The following is a 14,697-nucleotide window of genomic DNA, read 5'->3' as shown; positions in this document are numbered from 1 at the left end:
ATAACCCTAATGCAGTAGATTATTTTGCAACTTCCAGTTAACCCATCAATCTGTGAATCCAGTCTTTGAACTTGCCAAATAAAGAGGAGGGACCTGAGTACAAAAAATAGGATTGGGCTACAATGAGGAGGAAAAGGAAACTGCAATGTCAGGAGGTGAACCTAAATATACACAAGAGGTATATTGTACATTGTCTTTAATATTGGTATTCTTTTTTTTTTGCCCCAAATGCAGAGAATGTGATTGTCTATATCTCAGAAAGTGTAACAAAATATGTTATTATTGACCTTAAAAATATGCCGTCTCTTTTTTAAAGCTGGTGCTAATGTTTGACATTATGGTTTTCCCTGAAGGGAAAGTTTTAGGATCTAAAAAAGCACTTCTCTTTATGTGTCACAGCATTTTAACTTACATCTAGTTTGGCCACATAAATGGCTTAGATGAAAGTGATAGGCTTTTCCCGTCCACATATCATTTCCTGACATTAATTTAGCCTCCACATTATCCAATGATAAAATATACTTCTGGCATGTTATCCATTCCACCTGAATGGTAGCTAGAAAATATACTTTGTGTTAATTGTGCTGGTTCCTGAAAAGTTGATTCTATAACTTATTCTTTATGTAAGAACTTTAATAGTAACACGTAGTTTACTATTGAATTTTCTTCAGGAAACTCTGTCCATCCTTCTGGGGAATTCCTTCTATTGATACTTAATGGTGTACAAGTTGTTGGGACAAGGAGATGGAGGAACTTATGCTGTCCCCATGTTCATATGTAGACATGTGAACATGTTTCCATAAATTGTGTTCTATGAGAACTACCTGCTAACCATCTGCCTGCTCACAATCTTGACCTTCTCTGAGTCAACCTCCCCAGTTCTGCCAAACAGATCTTGTAACGCACATCTGCCCGTGATACTCCTAGGCTTGATTCACTCTCCTAAATATCTGTAGAGCAAAGTCCAAGAAAATCAGTGTGATTCACAACCCCTTTATGAACAAGCACCCATGGCATGTGGAAGTTCCCAGACTAGGGGTCGAATTGGAGCTATAGCACAGGCCTACACCACAGCCACAGCAACATGGGATCTGAGCCACATCTGTGACCTCCACCACAGCTCACAACAATGCCTGATCCCCGACCCACTGAGCAAGGCCAGGGACTGAAGCCGCATCCTCATGGATACTAGTCGGATTTGTTTCCGCTGAGCCATGACGGGAACTCCCATGCTGTTAAAATTTTAAATACTTTCAATGTTTTAAGAATTTTAGGTGCCATGTAAATTTCTCAAAATTCCTGCATGGATAAAAACTGAAACCTGAGGTAACCCAGTTTCAGTTTAAGTAACTTGCCTAAAGTCATACGTCAGAGATTCAAAATCAGCTCTGTGATAAACTCATACTCTTTCCACTACATTGTTATGCCTCTTAGCCAAATGGGTAAATACATTCAACAGACACATATGGCATGAATACTATGGAAATCATATAACTCCCAGAATATTTTTCATACATCATATATATTGACGAATCTCGTAGAATCACAAGAGGGAAAAACAGGTAAGTATATACAAGTCCTTTTTCTTCATTCATTTTTTTTTTTTTGGTTTTTGTTTTGTTTCTTTTTTATGGCTGCACCTGCTGCATATGGAAGTTCCCAGACTAGGGGTGGAATCTAATTGGAGCTACAACTGACAGCCTATGTCACAGCCATGAAAAACACCAGATCCAAGCCGCATCTGTGACCTATGCTGCAGCTGTGGCAAGCTGGATCCTTAATCCATTGAGCGAGGCCAAGGATTGAATCTGAATTGTCACAGACACTATGTCAGGTTCTTAACCTACTGAGCCACAGTGGGAACGCCCCTTTTATCCTCATTTGTAAGTCAGCTCAAATTAGGCAGAGTTGCTAAAAATCACCGAATGATTGAAGCTCAAAACCCTCTGGGAGTATTTTTTATTTAATGAAATTGCCAAAGAACTTCAATGTGAGCTCTATGCAAGGCAGACTAGGCTGAAGAGTGGCTCCTCCAAAAGATACTCAAGTCTGGATCTCTGGAATCTGCAATTTTTACCTTTTATAATGAAAAAGATTTTGCATATATGATTAAGTGAAAAATTTATCTTTAAACAACAAATATTTATTTCTCACAGTTCTGGAGTCTGGAAGTCTAAGATCAGGGTGCCAGCAGGGCTGGATTCTTGGTGAGGGCTCTTTTTCTGGTTTGCAGATGCTTCCTTCTTGCTGTGTCCTCACTTGGCTGAGAGAAATCATCTCTCTTATGTATCTTTTTTCACCCAGTTTTTTTTGGTTTGTTTTTTGTTTTTAGAAATAATTGGCATTCATCACTGTATAATTTTAAGCTAAATGGCATGATGGTTTGATTTACATATATGGTAAACCTATTACCACATAGATTTCACTAAAATCCATCATTTTTTATGTTATTATGATATTTAGCATCTTTTATCCTCCACTTAAAACAACTCCTTTTAGCATTGCTTGTAGGGCAGGTCTAGGGGTAATGAACTTCCTCAGCCTCTGTTTGCTCCTTTGTTTCTGAAGGACAGCATCACTGGGTATAGAATTCTTCATTGACAGTTACTTTCTCTCAATATTTTTAACATGCCCTCTCATTCTCTCTTGGCCTGAAAAATTTCCCTTGAGAAATCCACCAGTAGTCTAATGGGATTTCCTTTGCATGTAATTTCTCTATCTTGTTCTTAAAATTCTTTCTTTAAAAATAAAAAACACTAGTTTGACAAGATACATGCACCCCAATGTACATAACAGCATTATATACAATAGTCAAGATATGGAAAAAAACAAAATTGTCCATCAACAGATGAAAGGATAAAGAAGATGTAATGTGTATGTTTGTATATACACTAGTTGGTTTTGTTTAAATTTTTGGATGTGTCTTCTGGTAGTGACTTTGGGCAGGTGGGGCACACCATTTATTAAGTTTTGGGGCAAAGAAACTATTCACGCTCTAAGGACAAGGACGAGGATTATGGCACCATCTGGGAACAGTTAGATAGGACTTCTGGCTTGGTTTTGAAACAAGTAAGGCTGCAGAATTGGCTTCAGGGTCACCTGGATTCTCTGGACAGGCTTACTAGAAGGTGGAGACTAAGCACTATATTAAGTAGTGGATGGGGCTACAAATTAGCTTCCTTGCCCTGGGAGTACAGCCCATTGAGACCCAGGGCCTGGACAGCTCATTGAATCTGTCCAAAGTATGCACTGATTCCTTGGTCAGGTGAGGCTACAAGTTTTGCTCTGCAGACTGGAAAAGTAATGAGCTGTGCTTTAGCTTTAAGTATCACCATACTTGGGGTTGTTGGATGGGCTATTCCTGTGTGCATTGGTTAGCTTCTCTGGTCAGGCAGGATTCAGCAATGAGTGGCACTATGTATTAGACTCCTTGTCTGGGCACAGTGGGCCAAGAAGATCTAGAGCCAGTAAAGTTCTTTGGTTGTTGTCTTAACTCAAGCTGACCCACACTCCAAATTCCCTAACCAAACAGGGCCACTGGTTTTTCTCTACAAGCTATTGGCTCTCCCCACTTCCTGGTCTGAATACCACTGGATCACACAGATTCCAGAAGTTCTCTCCAGCTCTTCTGCTCAGATAAAGCCAAAAGCAATCTTCACAGCAGGTGGGACTGTGATTCATCTCCTTGCCTAGATATGGGCAAGCCAGGGTCTAGGGCTGACAGAAATCATTCAAGGATCTGAATCAGATAGATCTTACCTTACCTAGTTTTCTGGTCAGAGTATATCCCCAAATTGGTTATTCAGATAAGTAAAGGCTTTAGTTGTGATTACTCCTTGGGCAATGCAGGTAGGAACTTGGTCTGCCAAGATCTTTGTACTGGTTGTTGCAAGCTCCTCCCTGCATCCCCATCAGTCAGGTTTCCAGTGTTTTATCCCTGGAGATTCCTCTGCAATCCCTGAGGTATAAGATCAGAGTATGGGTCTCTGCAAAGCCGCCGATAATACTCAGGGAATTGGGTTTTCCCTGAGTTCTCTTTTCCCACTGGGAGAACCAGAGGCTCAGGGGAACCTCCATGGGTTGCTGCACTGGGCTGGGGGAAGGGCAATGCCATCAATGTGTAGCCACCTTCTAACGTAGTTTGTCTTGGTCTCTGGGGTATGAGGAGTGGTGCTTCAGCCCTACCCCCATGTTCTAGGATTCTCTCAGTGGTGACTTGTTCTTAAACAGTTGTTAGTTGTTCTTCTTGTGAGGGGGAGGGGAGGGAAGTCAGGAACAAGCTTTGTCACTGTCTTGGTGATGTCACTCCAAATGAAGGATTTTTTTTTTTTTTTTTTTTTTTTGTCTTTTTGCCATTTCTTGGGCTGCTCCCGCGGCATATGGAGGTTCCCAGGCTAGGGGTTGAATCGGAGCTGTGGCCACCAGCTTACACCAGAGCCACAGCAACATGGGATCGGAGCTGTGTCTGCAACCTACACCACAGCTCACGGTAATGCCAGATCCTTAACCCACTGAGCAAGGCCAGGGATCGAACCCGCAACCTCATGGTTCCTAGTCAGATTCGTTAACCACTGAGCCACAACAGGAACTCCCAAATGAAGGATTTTTAAGATGGGATTATCCTGGGTTATTTGCATGGGCCCTGAACACAATCACAAGTGTCCTCATAAGAGAGAAGCAGAGGAGATTACACAGAAGAAGAAGGCAATATGACCACAGAGGCAGAGATTGGACACAAGACTGGAACTGCTGACAGCTATCAGAAGTACAACATGGCAAAGAACCGAGTGTCCCTTGAGCCTCTAGAGGGAGGATGGCCCCGCCAACCTTGTGGTTTCACCCAGTGATACTGATGTTGCACTTCTGCTTCTGGACTTCTAATTGTAAGATAATAAATGTCTGTTGGTTGAAGGCACGATGCTTGTGATAATTTGCTACAGCAGCCACAGGCAACAATACAATGCTCAAATGCCATCAGAAAGCCTAAATCACAAACACTCTTAAAAAACTGATAATACATCACTGAGTTATATCCTTTTCACAGAGAAAAAAGACAGAGGAGAGGGTGTATTTCTCTTGAGCCGTACCAGGAAAGGGATTTGATTGACCTTAGAAAACTGAATATTATGATTTCCCAGACTTTGTTTACTCCATGGGCAGACCGTTTTCTTTCCAGTCATTTTCTTTCCATGTTGCCCATTTAGATTGCCACTATCCCACATTTGACTGTAAAACGTTAGAACTGACAAAATGAATGAGCTCCAATAAAACAGTGAAGGGTTCTGCTATCAAGTTACTGAACCAACGTAATGGTTTATAACACCATGATGATACCGAATATTGGATACTGTGATGAATTGGAGGTATTATAGTTTTGATGGTGTTAGGATGGCAATAAATGTTAAACAGTAATGCCACATTCCTTCTGTCCATAGGCTCAATGGGATGGCTTGACTGGGCGTATCACCTTCAATAAAACCGATGGCTTGAGGAAGGATTTTGATCTGGACATTATTAGTCTCAAAGAGGAAGGAACTGAAAAGGTAACCTCCTTGACAATAAATTTGTAAATTAAAAAAAGAGCGCTGATCATGCATTTTACTTGCGCAAATAAGTAGGAGAATGATAAAGTGATACAACATGTTTGTTTAGCCGGATTTTCTAGATCTCTCTCCCTCATGTGCAGATCAATGCTGACATGCTAGATTTTTAAATGGAGTATGCTATTAATAGCAATGCTAATGTAGAGCTCAGTTTATATAGTATGCATGATTCTATGATTATATTTATATAATCCTATGGGTGAGTGTCATTAGCCCTATTTCTCAAAAGTTTTAAGAAATTGAATTTAGACTTGAAAAATCAGAAGCTGCCAATGATTTATCTTTGGAATGGCAACAAGGGTTACTCAGAAGTGAAATTTAATTGCAAGAGATTGGTGATAGAGAGACAGAGTAAAATGAGATGAGAAAGGCTTATTGAAGCAAACTAACTTTGCATCTTTAATTTAAGGAGGAAATATGCCAAAAATGTATTTTAATGTTGACTCCTGGTTTTAGGAATATTTTCATTGTCATTCTCAATCTCTCAACGTTTCGAGTTCCGGTCTCGTTACTGTTGAGAGCAATGCAAATGTAAGCTACCTAGTTAGTCAATAATAACAATGATAAAAGAATTTGCCTCCTCAGTGTACTTTATTCTACCAATTTTAGGATTCCGAACTATATATTAGAATTAATTCACACAGAGTGTGAAGACTTTGCCTTTTATAACGTCAAAGAAAAAATGATTTTTAAAGCTCCAAACAATTGTCTGAACACCAAAACTTGATAATCCAACATTATTTTTCACTGTAGTGACAAGAAAATATGCTTAATGTAAAAGAATGGCTTTGCAAATGATCAGTTATTTAATTGAAATATTTGGATTGATTTTTAAAATAAGGTTTCCACTTCTCTTTTTTGCTGCTTTTGTTAACTGAGACACATTTTTAAAATTAGGTCCTCACTATGCACCCACCCTCCAAATAGCTTAATTAAAACAAAGATTAATTAGGCTGAATGTAAGAGAAGGTGACCACTAGTGTTGAAATGTTTGAGGAACATAATTAGCTCACAGCTTTGAGAGGACACATTACACACGCAGGTTTTCTATTTGGAAAATGTCCTCTCTCTTCATCTCCTCTCTTTCTCTGTCTCTTTATCTTTGACTCTCCCTGTCTCTCTCTGTCTCCTATACCTGACTCTGTCTGTCTCCGACTCTGTCTCTCTTTCTCTGTATCTGACTGTCTCTGACTTTCTCTCTCCCTCTCCCCCTACCCCACCCCCTCGGGCTTCTTCACTCTAATTTCTTTGTCTGTTGGTTTAACTTGCTCTGACAGAGCACAAGGCATCCACTAACCTCCACAATGGAATGTGGGATTTGGGCTGCAGGGAACAAAAGGAAAGAAAATGATACGTGTTGTGGACTAAAAGCCTATAATAGTTTCTTTAAAGAAAATGCCTGCTTCTCTATATGTGTCTCTTTCTCTCCCTCTCCACTCCTCTTAATGTACAGAACTGAAGAGGGAAGACAAGTTGTTAAGGAAACATCTTTTGGCTCAGACCTGTGATGAAATAGAAGGAGCTATTATGCTTTCCTAGCTATTTATACACTGCAATATTATGCACATGCTATTGGTGTTTTTCCAACAAAGGCAAAATCGAGTTAGATGAAAGTGTGTTCTCAATTTGTTTCTTATCTCTTCATTGTTTGCAATAACTTTTTTTTCTTCAGGTGACTTGGGCTCAATTCTCAAGAAGGCTAATTGAGCCTTAAGGCAATGGGGGATGTCTAGCCATTGCTTTCACGCGCTGCAGGAGGAAATGCCCATTTTTTCATGTCAGCCTTTCTGGGGTCCACGGGGAAAATTGTTAGAAAAAGTCTATTCTCTCACTTTCAGGTTTCTAATGCCCAGAAGCCCCTAATCAAAGAATAAGTCAGGAGTTCCCATCATGGCGCAGTGGTTAATGAATCTGACTAGGAACCATGAGGTTGCGGGTTCGGTCCCTGCCCTTGCTCAGTGGGTTAAGGATCTGGCGTTGCCGTGAGCTGTGGTGTGGGTTGCAGACGCGGCTCGGATCCTGCATTGCTGTGGCTCTGGCGTAGGCTGGTGGCTGCAGCTCCAATTCGACCCCTAGCCTGGGAATCTCCATATGCCGCGGGAGTGGCCCAAAGAAATAGCCAAAAAAAAAAAAAAGAATAAGTCATTAGGCACACTTTCTTCTCACTAAGGAATAGCGTATGTGTGCACGTGTGTGTGTATGTGTGCATGTGTGTGTGTGTGTGTGTGTGTGTGTGTGTGTGTGTGTGTATTGATTGATTTACTAATCTGGTTTGTGAACGCCTTGAACAGATCTTCGAACTTTTTTCTGCGTGTGAAAGAAAAAGTGAAAATCAGTTTGTCCCACAAGTAGAAGTGACTTCTCTGGGACCCAAGTAATTGGTTCATCTCTTCACTGTACCTAGTCTCAGCTTTATGTTGAATTAAGATGCAGGATTCCAAGCAATGGGTGGGGAATGTAACACTGTGAGCGCTCACACACACCACAATACGTTTTGGCTTCCATGCTCCATTTTAATTAAGTGCTATCTTTTATTTTTCCCTCTGAAAACCAAGGCTGCTGGCGAAGTATCTAAACACTTATATAAAGTGTGGAAGAAGGTTTGTACACGGACAAAACCTGCAGGAAGTCTGGGGGTGGGGTGGGAAATATCAGAGGAAAAGCCTGCATCCTTCCAGTTTTGCCAGATCAGTAGATCTCCAATTGCAGTTTAGAGGCAATATTCCTTGTAAAGGGAGATCGGGGGTGATTGAATATGTTTTCTCTCAACAACATTGCCTATGAATTGAGACAGGCTTGAGATGGATTAAATAATGATGGATTAAATATCTCCCCCTAGATTATTTTTGTTTTTCCCAGGCAGGGTCAGTCCAGTCCTGTGAAGACTGAAAGCAGACCACAGAAACAGACTGGTCCATTTATATTCTTTCTCAAACCACTAAATATTTTCCCTAAGGGACACAAAAACAATTGATGTGATTCAGCAGACTAGTCAAATAGGCTAAGGCTCAAGAGGGGCTGGGACACCTGTTTCAATGTCACCACCACATTGGTTGAGCCATTTTCAGAAATTCCCTTTTCTTAAGTGTTTTTGTTTTATGCCGTAAAACCAAACTTTGTCAATGCAGATTGTTTTTCAAGGCGTTTCAGAACCACAGTTCACAGAGGACAAAAACATTAGAGATTTTGAAAAGGAAAATGCAATTACCTTGTAAATCATAACACCTACTATTTCACAGTTTATTGTACAGTATCATGTTGTCAGTGGATGTGCACAGATTTATTACAGAAGCAAATGTTAGACATTACAAACATCTGGATCAGGAAAATGTCCCAGTGCTATGCAAACATTGTCTCTCATGCTCCCTCCCTCTGCAAAACCACTTGCTAAAATATCTGTTGATGGATGGACAGACTTTATTCCAGGTTGTTCAAGTTGAACAGTTTTGTCAGGTTCACATTCATCTTTTGAATCATTAGTTAAGTACAGAAAATGGAAACAGTGAGTCCCTGTCATCAAATATCTTGTCTCCCTTTTGGTACTACACAGAGGAGCTCAAAAATGCGCTGCTTTAACTTCAAAAAAGCACATGTTTAATAACCTTGTTTTAATCTTCAATGAATCAGGCTACCAAAGGCACAGGAAAGGCAACCCCGTCTCCTGTCTGCTAATAAATAGATCAACCTAACTGGCCCCCAGAAAGAAGCTTATTATACTAATCCAGCTTGAGACTTCAGGCACTTCATGCAATGTTGAATTAATTCAAACCAAATATCCTGGAGAATGAAATCCAAGCCCTGAAATTATACTCAGGGGAGGAAGTGTCCTTTATTTGTCACTAAACTGCAATAATTGCCCTACTTTCCAGGGATGCACTTCTTGGCTTTCTTCCTTCTTCCATGCCTTTGTCCCTCTTCCTTCCTGCTGACCCTTCATTGCCCACGTTGTAAGTTGTATACGATGCGGTGTGCTGTTTTATGTTACGGCTGCTCATCAACAAGTTACAGCAACCTAAGTAATAGTTTGAGACTCAACACATTGTGTTTTCCCAACAAGACTCCACCTGACAAGAAAAGGATGCAACTCCCCATGGCATTCAAGTTGCAAAAGCTCTTCTCTGCACTCTGACCTTTTTCAGTATAGAATAGTCTGCCTGAAATTCTTTCCAAAAGAGGGATATGACAATCTTTATAAAGCTCATCACTAAAACGTGTTCATAAAGCTCATGATATAGGAAATGGATTCCTTTTTTTTTTTTCTGGATACTTGATTATTTCACTAGCAATTTCGGATTTTGAGTTTATGTGAATCACACTCCAGATTTGGAAGACAGACATTAGCCACTCTTAGCGCATTCCTTTGTTACATTTTCTTTTTTTTTTTTAAAGGTGCTGAAAGGCATTTGGACACTCATTTTCAAGTGCTTCCCTCTGTTGTCGTAGATAATAAATGGCTGCCCCTCATGCCAGTTTACAAAGTGAAGGAAGGTAGGACCAGACAGTTTAGCTTTTGAGTGTTCCTCCCCATAAGTAATTGATCCACCTTCTACTACTTCTCACTGGTAAATTACTGCGGACTGCTTTTGCTCTACGGATTGAAAATTGAGGTTCTGCTTCCTGGAGGCACTTCTCCAAGGTCAGAGAACAGGACTGAAATGTTAAACATCCAGGCATCTGGTTAACTGCATCCCTCCCTCCAATCCACATGAATCATGAGACCCAGCTTTTTTAGAAAGGAATATTTGTTGAGTGTTTATTTACTTCAATTAACAGGGAAAGCCAATTGAGAATTTAGGTTTAAAAGAAACCCCTCCCCATTTCTATCTCTGTCTTTGTCTCTCTCTCTCTCCTGCTTTACTGATTAAAAGATTTGAAAACAGAAGGCTGAGGTCATTCAAACCCCACAGCGATATCCCCATATGGATATTGTCCACGTCCCAGAAATAGCCTGATCTTTACTATATTTTGATGCTGTTTTAGATTTGAGGGAACTTCTGTTCCATAGATAGTAGGAAAAAAAATATTCTCTCTTTTCTTATTTTATGTAGGAAAGTTTTCACTGAATGGGGCTTTGGGACTCATTGGATTAGAAATGAAGCAGCAATGATATCTAACCTGCTACACTTTTAATAAGGCTGGTAATAAAACCATATATTAAGCTATGGGGTGTATTTACTACAATTTCATGTTTGTATTTTCAAAGGGGGTGATGTTGCAAGGCTCTTCCACCCCGCCTTTTTCAAATATTTCTATAAATCCTTGAAACACTTGACATTAATAGAAATAGTAGTTACAGAGAACACATTTCATTACTTAACATATTGGCTAAAAACACACTTCTTTTTCTCCACCTTTTAATAGTTAGTTAAATATTAGGTTCCATTCTCCCCCCTGCCTAAGTCAAGGTTTAATTAAAAGTACAGCCAAGGCCCAATTTATGCACAGTCTCCATAGAGTTAGAGGTCAATTGTTCACAACCTAAAGAATAGCTTTGGATGAAAACCAATAGAATCCCAATTGTAGTTAGCCTGTGATATGTTTCCCAGAAGTCGGGGTGCCTGCCATCCCCAAAAAAGTGAAAGGAGGTACAGATTAGAAGAGAGGGCAGAAATAATTGTTCTCCTTTCCTGAGTTTAGGGACAGACAAAGAAAAGACCCTTCAACCAGCAGACATACATTGTACACATTCTAAGTAACAGGCATCAAGCTTGATCTAGAATAGACTGAATTATTATTAAAGGTGCTATCTTATAACTTAATCCTATCTCTAGTAACCTCTCTACAAACAGGATCAAAATACTTCCAAATGCAAAAATTACCCATAGCCCCTTCCATTTACCTAGACCTGTCTCCTTGTTTGGACAATCAGCTAGCCCTAATTAAGTATAGAAAGAAGACAGAGAAATTTAAATAGTTCATACCAATGTGTGACAGTCCTTCAAAGTTCCTCAAAGAATCAACATTTCTAAAAAGAATATTTGTCAAGTTAAATGAATTTTCAGCTGCTACACTTAGCCGGTAAATCAAAGTAAAGATATAGAAAAGGAGAGGAGCCTAACATTCCCACAGGTAAAATTGTGTTTAATCATCAGAAAAGTATTGTTGTTTCCATTTTGCTGGTGAGGAAATTGAGGCCCAGCAGGGTTAATTAACTTGCCCAAGGTCATGCTGCTGGTAGATTACAAATTTAGAATCTGGACAAGAGTCTGCCTGGAAAGTTCATACTCTGTGCAGGCAGCCAAATGTCCCACTGGAAGAATATACTTAGAGATCAAGCATGGGTTCACGCTGTCCATCCCAGCGTCATGTCAAGTGTTAGTGTTCCTAAACTGCCCCCTTTTTTATCAGCTCTTTTACTTTATCAGCTTATAAATTTTGAAAAAGTTTTGCTAACAATCCCAAGCTATTTCACAATAGGGCAAATTTAAATAAATTACTGGAGCAGTCACTTTGGTGTCCTTTATTGCTGATGTTTGCACAGCCCTTAACAGACTAACACTTTCACATGCATCTTCTCATTTGATCTTCTCAACATCCCCATAATGTACTTTATAGTTAGAGAACCAAAGCTCAGAAAGGTTAGCATCTTGTCCAAGGTCACACAGCAACCAGGTTTGCATTCCATCTCACTAGGCTGGCAGTGAATATCTACAAAAGGCTTCAGACAAAGAGCTCGATTCCCTACATCTCTTTTACAGGGTCTAATAACCCAGAAATAACTTGGCCACTGGAGGAAATTTGGGTTATTAGTTCTTAAAAGAGCAATGGTCTTCATCAACTGCCAATCACAATGGTTGGTTCCATGATGGAAAGAAAGATCAATAAGCAATACATGCGAATACCTTCCCCGAAGGTGTTTGTGGTCAAGTGAACAAGTAAGGCAGGTTAACAGAGGATAATAACAGAAGAAGGTTCAGAACAGAGGTACAGAAGAGGTACAGAGTGCGATTAGAGTCCACAAGAGGCACCCCCACACAGGACTGGCTCCCCAAGGAACATTGACCTAAAACTTAGTCTACTGCTCATCCACATTTTTTTTCTTCCATTGATTTTTCCCTTTTGGACATGCCCAGTCTCTGTATTACCCATCTATGTTCTCTCCATCCCATTTCTTATACATTTTAAAGGCATTGATAGTTAATACTTTCACAACATAAGTTTTGTATCAATAAAAGGCAAGCTCCACAAGAGCAGAAATTTTTGTCTCTTTTGTTCCTTGCTAGGCCCTCCAATGCCTAGAAGAAGTTCTGGCATAGGAGTAGGTGTTCAAGAAATACATATTGGAAGAAAATCTGAGACTCATTTACATATTCTAAATTTTAAAAAGAAAATTGATATTTATAAATTCAAAACAAAAAGACCTTCCCATGTCCACCCCACGTAGTATAAATTTTCTGTTCCTTCCACACTCATTCTTCCATTATTTCATTTTCTCACATGTAGTAGCTTCCACTGTGCTGTCCTGGTGTCCTCTCCCCAGACGATGAGCTTTTGTGCCTATTCCTGAGGTAGAAGGGGTCTCTCTTTAGCATAAATGCCATCGCTGACAGCCAGCAGCCTCTGATGTACTGTGTTCTGTATAGATTGGGATTTGGAACTCCAACAGTGGGCTTAACATGACGGATGGCAACAAAGACAGGTCCAATAATATCACTGATTCACTGGCCAACCGAACACTCATCGTCACCACAATTCTGGTAAGTGGGCTGTCTGGGATTTGGAGCTACCCTAGACCTTGAAGGATTCCTTAGCATATCTATTTCATGCCAACAACTCTGTCTGCAAATGTCTATTTTTAGTTGGGACATTAAGAGCCTATATTTGTGTATACCTGTTATTGGACTGAATTATAAGCTTCCAACATTGCTCTGAAGAGCTACCTCTGGTCCATTCTCAGCTCTGTTCTGCCCTGCTCTCTAGATTTACCCACCTTGTCTCCCTTGCTTTCTGGCTGTTGGTTGGTTTCAACCAAAGAGACATTATAGCAAGAGGCCAGGGGAGTAAAGGAAGAGATGCAAGGAAATTTCTTCCCCTGCTTCCCAGTGATATTGTCAGACTCTCATCCTTCACAACCTTAGCTTCTATCTTGTCAATGGTCCTGCTTCCTTACTTACTCTAACTGTGCAGGACTCCTGGAGCCCTCTATCCCCCCATTCCTGCCTCAGCCCTAGTTTCCTAATTATGATGGTCTCTGGGTATCTACATCTCACTCCCACTCCCACCTCCACCCTTGTTGGCTCCCTTTACTCCACTCATTCCTCTGTAAGTAGTTCCTTTATTGACTGTTCGACAAAAGCCCAGGTAAAAATGCTTCCTGCTCCCTGATGGAAGCCCTATCACACCCTCCTCCAGCCACTGTATACCCACAAGTTGTTGATTTGCCTTCTTTGCTGCACCCTAATCCAAGAAATAAAGGCAGTGGCCACCCCAAGACCTCCACTTTCAGACATTCCTGTTTTATTTGATTTATTCCACAGTGTCAGACCAATTTGTTTCTGAAATGGTTAACTGCTGAGAATTGATCACCCTAAATGAAAACGGTTTTGTTTTCCTGGTAACCCCTTTCTCTGCAAATTTCTCATGGAAATATAGCGTTTTCTACTTCTATCAGTTTGTTGGAGGATAAGCCTAAACATAAAGGACAACTCAGTCATGTGGTCACTGTTATGATTTTCTAAAATAAATTTTTATTTGGTCAAATGAGAATGAGTAAGCTTATAGACATAGTTGTAAGGAAAGGTCCATTATTCATAGGATAAGAGATTGATCATGTAAACACATAAACAAAGAATTTATCAGAGGTGAGCTCTGAGGCGAGTTCAAATAAGAAAATGGAATGGATGATAAAAGGAGACATTAGAATAGTCTTTGAATAAGACACCCTGATAGAAACCAAGGAAAACATGTAAATAATAAAGGAAGAGTGAAATGGAGATGAAATTTCGCTGAGAAATGAAAAAATTAGAGTTTTCAGAGTTTTCAGTCGATAGGAAGTTTGAAGATCAAGAGGCTACATTTGCCCATTTAGATTTCCTTTTTGTAAGCAGGTGAATGTCACCTATAAAAGAGGGAGGGTGGGTCTAGCACTGTCAGG

At 40.1% G+C, this 14,697-nt stretch overlaps 1 protein-coding gene across 10 annotated transcripts in view; it reads left to right on the top strand.

Moving 5' to 3' along the window:
- GRIK1 (glutamate ionotropic receptor kainate type subunit 1) overlaps positions 1-14,697 on the top strand; it is a 409,934-nt gene that overhangs the window by 336,208 nt on the left and 59,029 nt on the right. For 6 of the 10 annotated variants that reach the window (XM_003483349.5, XM_005657138.4, XM_084991919.1 and 3 more), the window contains 2 exons: positions 5,436-5,543; positions 13,187-13,300. In XM_003483349.5, coding sequence (XP_003483397.1) covers positions 5,436-5,543; positions 13,187-13,300 — 222 coding nt within the window. Of the gene's footprint in view, positions 1-5,435; positions 5,544-8,158; positions 8,204-13,186; positions 13,301-14,697 lie in introns of all 10 variants that reach the window. The other 4 variants (XM_021070894.2, XM_021070893.2, XM_021070896.2 and 1 more) reach the window with 1 other exon arrangement.

This window comes from Sus scrofa, chromosome 13, assembly GCF_054392235.1.
Source record: "Sus scrofa isolate SSC_HxYL_T2T_F1_AM1 chromosome 13, Sscrofa_HxYL_maternal_Yorkshire_Landrace_v2.0, whole genome shotgun sequence".
NCBI lineage: Eukaryota > Metazoa > Chordata > Mammalia > Artiodactyla > Suidae > Sus > Sus scrofa.
This window is presented reverse-complemented; position numbering and strand designations above follow the sequence as displayed.